The 6,253-nt window shown below is 39.0% G+C and overlaps 1 protein-coding gene across 2 annotated transcripts; it reads left to right on the plus strand.

Annotated features, from left to right (window-relative positions):
- The first annotated feature begins 185 nt into the window (after positions 1-185).
- b3galt6 (UDP-Gal:betaGal beta 1,3-galactosyltransferase polypeptide 6) lies at positions 186-6,253 on the plus strand. 2 transcript variants are annotated; one of them, XM_067387497.1, is made up of 2 exons: positions 186-451; positions 4,605-6,253. In XM_067387497.1, exon 2 carries the CDS (start codon positions 4,612-4,614, stop codon positions 5,614-5,616), a length of 1,005 nt encoding a protein of 334 aa, XP_067243598.1. In that variant the 5' UTR covers positions 186-451; positions 4,605-4,611; the 3' UTR covers positions 5,617-6,253. The 2 variants fall into 2 exon arrangements, with proteins under 2 accessions (XP_067243598.1, XP_067243599.1); XM_067387498.1 differs by lacking the exon at positions 186-451 and adding an exon at positions 2,506-3,467.

Consider the following 6,253-nt stretch of genomic DNA (forward strand, 5'->3'; position numbering starts at 1 on the left):
CATGGTAGTAAAAACTGGAGAACTACCTTGGTGACAGAAGATGCTGCAGTACTTTGAGAAATCATTATTTTATTATTTTACGAACATTATTGAAACTGTACTTTCATCCCGTCCTGTAGGTGGCGCAGGTCGTCAACGTTTCTGTCTGAGCATCAGTATTTCAAACTGTGGTTGCGAACGGGAAGTACAGTGTGTGTGTTTGCATTTGAGCTGAACTGAAGAAATAATGACGCGTTCAAACTCCACACTTTCCACTGTAGTCTAACCTTTTTAGTCGTTGCGGTTTGTGCGTTTGCTGTGTGTAAATGTTGTACGTGTTGTCTGGAGAGGCAGAAGACGGACAGCTGTGATACATCAGCTGCTACTGCAAAACAAAACCGACTCTTGTAATAAAGATGCACAGGATGAGCCATAAACACAGTAAATGATCATTTTGGCGAGAATCTACCAGGTAATGTGATGAATCTTTAGTGGCTCTGTGTGGTATATATGAAGATGATTTGGTTTTGTAATCTGTTTCCACAAAATATTTTTTTTATTCTTTTATGATTGTAAATGTAGTTGACATGCTATACTTCATTTAAAATGGTTTTATTTTAGTATTATTATCCATTATTAGTTAAAGGTGCAATATGTAAGATTTTTGCAGTAAAATATCCAGAAACCACTAGGCCAGTGTTATATATTTTGTTCACTTGAGTCCCAAATGTTTCCAACTATTTGTAAATCGTGAGAAAAATTGCTATTTTAACCAAGGCTCCGGGACGTGTGAGGAGTCGCCTGTCAATTGCGTCATACCCACGTTATCCTCGATTTCCGGTTTTATTATGTAGAAACCATGGAAACACCAAAGACGCTTTAATACATTACACGTTTTAATAGACGAGAACAACTGTTTTGATATATTTATAGACAGAAAACTAATTGTTGTTATATAGCTCAACACGTTTAGTGTTATTGTTTAAATGTAATTTTCTTGATTTTTTTGCGAGTAACATGCTTTACCACGCCTCAGAGAAAAACTTTATTTTGTGAAGTAGCTAACATAGCATAATCAGATGCAACTTTATTTTTAGTAACAGTAATACTGCATTTTCTCCAGCATACAATACGTTTTAAAATTAATTGCATGCCATTTAATCAACACAAGCCATCCAGCATTTATTAATATGATATTCTAAAATCGATCTAGTTCACTGCAGTGTGTAACCGTGTCTCACAGCAGCCGCCGAGCGAACGCACAGAGTAACGTTATAACATAATTTTCAACACTCTCAAATGTATCTAATATGATAAACAGAGCTGCGTTACCTCATTCTCTTGACTGGAAAAGCGGAAGCGGCGCCTACGACTGCGGCATAATAAAAGTCCCACTGCTTGTGAGGCGTGTGTTGCGCAATCGCTCCAGCGGCCTCATTCAGCTCCCACAACACTCGGTCTCTCTGCTTCATACTACAGTAACGTTAATAATCTCATCCATGAACATGATTTCTTCCCTAGTCCTATCTCGATTATTTCCACCGGCTGTAATGAGAAGACCACATGTCCCATGACTCTGTGCTCAAACTTGCCATCTTCAAGCTACGCCTTTGTTTTGAATAGGCCTCTAGCGACCTCTAGTGGACCAAATTTTTACAAATTGCACCTTTAAGGATATTGTGGGGGGGAAATTCTACTGACTGCAGCTTTAAAAATCAAGGTCAATTTAAATTAACTAGTGAACTAAAGCAAAAAGGTGTAGGAAAAATGTTAACAAAAACAAAAAAGTTCATGGGCCTGTACTGTATCTCATACCCTAAGGGCCTGTTCACACCAACACAAATGTTCAGCATGAAATTCGCTATGATTTTTGCATGTGATTTGTCTATTTAGACGTAAACAGGCTGAATAAGAATGCAGATTCGACAGTAGGTGGCGCTTATAGAAAAGCAGAAATACAGTGGTTACTACGGTGCACAAAGCAGAGCAGCGTTCTGCATTCAAACAGGACGTCGGCATCATCACTTGACAGAGGGCGTGTCTAAAGCTTGGTGCTGATGCGACCATCATAGTGACAACAGCCAATCATATTACTTTCCGGTGTTGCATGAACAAAAGATTGATATAAACGGAGTTGCCAGGTTTTTACCACAATCACATGACTGTCGTGGAGCAAAACAGCCTTGTAACTGTAGCACAAGTCTGTCAATTTTCCATCTTAAAAACAACAATTATGTGAACAAGATGCAAGTTTTGGGCACTTGTGATCCATATGCAGCACCTGCAGTGATTTCAGTTACTAAAAAAAGTGGGTTACTAAAAATTAAGCAAAGTTTAACACTAATCAAGGATTTGTTGATCTGGGATTTATTTTAAATCGAGTTGGGTTGCACCACTTAATTTTAAACACAGATTAATTACGCAGAAAGACCGTTAATTAAAGGGCTGATCAAGCAGCGTAGGCGGAGGGTGAACCGACACCAGGCTGAGGAATCCTTACTGAAACCCACTCTTAAAGTGCCTTAATGTACTAAAACAGTGATATTAAAAGATAAAATTCAGTTTAACCATTTTTTTAAATGAAGCGTACTATATACAGGCAAGTAGATGAGTCCAGAATATGATCGCAAAGCGTTTTCTTTATATTGGTTTTAGGTGGAAAAAAGCGCTTAACGAGAAACCTCGTGTTACATTATTATTCTGTGTTCATTTATTTGCCTGTACAAAGTATGCATAATCATTAAGGTGTATATTGAATTTGGTCTTTTAATATCAATATCTTCAGCTCTTACTACAAACCTGGTAAAAATGACTGGTAGGCAATGGAGGAAAGCATTGTTTTGCTCGCCAGGGGGCGTTCCCCTCAGAGCGTGACGTCACATGAAAACTATCAATTGCTTCTCAAAACTATGAACGCATGAATACTGATATGACTGTTCACACTGTGGTCGCTTTACAAAACATCTGACCTGAATCGGGTTTAGTACCACATATGGAAGTGGCACAAATCTCAGTTACCATGTGGTTTGCACCGTTCACACTGTCATGGGGAAAACGGATATGAGTCTCACGTGGGCAAAAAAAAACAAGATTTGGGCCACATTTACCTGCAGTGTGAACATAGTCTTTTTCGTTCTTCGTTTAGGGGTAAAATTAAGTTTTATACGTAAGAAATACGCAAGCACTGAGTTCACTACATATGACAATGGCTCAAAATGTTAATATCTTTGTTTTATTTTGCGCACGAAAAGAATTCTCGACGCTTCATAACATTAGGGTTGAACCACTGTAGTCACATTGTATATTTTAATTATGTTTTTACCAATTTTTTTGGGACCTCAAAAGGTACAATGACGTTGCTGACTGTGAGTGGATCAGATACCCTCGGATTTCATCAAAAATATCTTAATTTGGGTTCTGAAGATGAACGAAGGTCTAATGGGTTTGGAACGACACAAGGATGAGTAATGACAGAAATGTCATTTTAGGTGAACTAACCCTTTAATTCAAGAGATTCGTTCAATGTGGTCTTTATGAGCCAGTCATTGAATCATTCATTCAAAACAATTTTTAAAAAATTCAAATGAGTTATAATTTTTAAATAGACATTTAATCATTGCCTCTAGTAAATGTCATGTCATTTTGTTTAGTTGTCTATTCAGAATCGTGGGAGGATCGAGAGCTCTATTAACCCTTTGATGCACAAGCTATGAAAACCCCTTCTAATGCGTAACATGGGTCAAAAATGACCCGTATTCATTTCCTATGTAAGAAAGAAAAAATAAACATAATTATTTGTAGAAAATCAAAAACAAGATATTTAAGTTATACCTGAAATAAATAAATGATAAAATACATTTCTTTCAAAGATTCAGCGAAGAAACACTTAGTCATGACTGAAATTACATAGGAAATGAATACGGGTAATTTTTGACCCATGTGTGTAAAATTGATGTAGCCAAACAAAAACTGTGTTTGTTTAAAAAGTAAGAAAGAAAAAATGAACATAATGATTTTTGTCAATCAAAAACAAGATATTTGAGGAATACCTGGAATAAATGAATGATAAAATACATTTCTTTTAAAGATTCAGCAAAGAAACACTCAACCGTTATTGAAATTACATAGGAAATGAATACGGGTCATTTTTGACCCATGTTGCGCATTAGAAGGGTAGTGATACAAAAATGATTTTTATTAAAAAAGTAAGAAAGAAAAAATGAAAATGAGGATTTGTGATGATCAAAAACAAGTTAATTGAGGAATACCTGGAATACTGAATGATGAAATTAATTTCTTGCAAAGATATAGAAAATAAAAACTCAGCCGGGTCATTTTTGACCCATGTTGTGCATCAAAGGGTTAAACAAAAAAGTTGTGATTCTCAATTTTTCCAGTCTTTGGGTACATGATCAGAAGCACAAATCTTGTTGATTGGCCAGTGCAATGGAAAAGAGATTAGAATACCTCTCTGTAACACATCGTATGACATGCATTAACAAATTAAAATGTTTATCGCTCTAAATTTTCACACTGAACATCTTGGTGTGAACAGGCCTTAATGTTGCACACATTTTAAGTAAGGCTTGTTTTCAAAAGTGGTACGATTTCTTTCTGTTCCTCAGTGACATCATGAATTTGGTCCGTCTTGTGTGTCGTCATAAGACAGCCCTGGCACTTTGTGTCCTCTTCCTATTTGCTGTCGTCCTTTTATTCCTCGCCAAATGTACGTCTGAGACGCTGAAACCAGCCGAGTCCCCAGGGGTGGCGCCGCGGGCCGAGTCACGTCAAAAGCAGCCGGCAGGACCTCCCCATGCCAGAGAGCTCTCTGCGTTCCTGGTCGTTCTCATCACCACGGGGCCAAAGTACACAGAGCGTCGCAGCATTATCCGGAGCACCTGGCTGACCAAGCAGGATCCCGAAGTGCTCTACTGGTTTGTCATTGGCACCGAGGGTTTGCCTGCCGAAGACCTCCAGAACCTCGGAACCGAGCAGGTCCGTCACCATGACCTCCTCTTGCTCTCAGACCTCCGGGATTCGTACGAGAACCTCACGCAGAAACTGCTTCACATGTACTCGTGGTTGGACCAAAACGTGGACTTTAAATTCGTTCTGAAGGCAGATGATGACACCTTTGCCCGCTTGGATCTCCTCAAAGAGGAGTTGAAGACCAAGGAGCCCAGTCGCCTCTACTGGGGCTTCTTCTCTGGCCGTGGCAGAGTGAAAACAGCCGGGAAATGGAAAGAAAGTACTTGGGATCTGTGCGACTACTACTTACCATATGCTCTAGGTGGGGGCTATGTGCTATCCGCTGACCTCGTGCACTACGTGCATCTAAATGTGGGCTTTCTAAAGATCTGGCAGAGTGAGGACGTATCCTTGGGTGCGTGGTTGGCCCCCGTGGACGTGAAGCGGCTTCACGATCCACGCTTCGACACGGAGTACAAGTCGCGCGGCTGCAGCAATAAGTATCTGGTCACACACAAGCAGAGTTTAGAGGACATGTTGGAGAAACATCAGACACTACAGCGAGATGGACACCTGTGCAAAGAGGAAGTCAAACTAAGGCTGTCCTATATTTACGACTGGAGCGTCCCACCTTCCCAGTGTTGCCAGCGGAAGGATGGCATCCCCTGACTTTTTGACATCCGAGTTCTTGTGCAGTTTTTCCACTTGCTATTTATTTATTTATTTATTATCAATGTTGTGAGTCGACCTGGAATAAGTTACTTAACTTTTTGAAAAGGCTTTTTAAATGAGAAATGTGGGTGATGATACAGAAAAGCTGCTCTTCTGGAATTTAAAAGGATGCTTTTCCCTTATAAGGCTGATTCAGCAGGGAGTCAGTTTGTGCAGAGAGCCTGGGGGACTCAAGGAAAAGTGATCTTTGCGATCAGATGTTTCTGCTGTATTTGCTGCATACACCTTCTGAACTTGATGTCCACCGATTAAAATGTTCCATTTATAATCTTGAGAAGTTTATAGTGGATGTGTTGTAATAAATCTACATAAATAAGAAATGTGAACCAGACAAACAGTTTATTAACAGGAAAGAAACTTGAAGATAAATGATAAATTAACCTAATGTATTATTTCCATCATGATAGAGAACCTTTCTTTGAGTTTTTCTCACAAATTTGCCATATGATGATAAACCTCTCTTGAGGACTTGGAACCTGGCCACCAGGTTTGGCAGTATTTTTAGTATTTTATGTGATGTTACTGAGCTGTAAATAATGTACCTCAGATTTTATTAAACATTTGTTTGTTCTGT

This window comes from Chanodichthys erythropterus, chromosome 6, assembly GCF_024489055.1.
Source record: "Chanodichthys erythropterus isolate Z2021 chromosome 6, ASM2448905v1, whole genome shotgun sequence".
NCBI classification, from domain to species: domain Eukaryota; kingdom Metazoa; phylum Chordata; class Actinopteri; order Cypriniformes; family Xenocyprididae; genus Chanodichthys; species Chanodichthys erythropterus.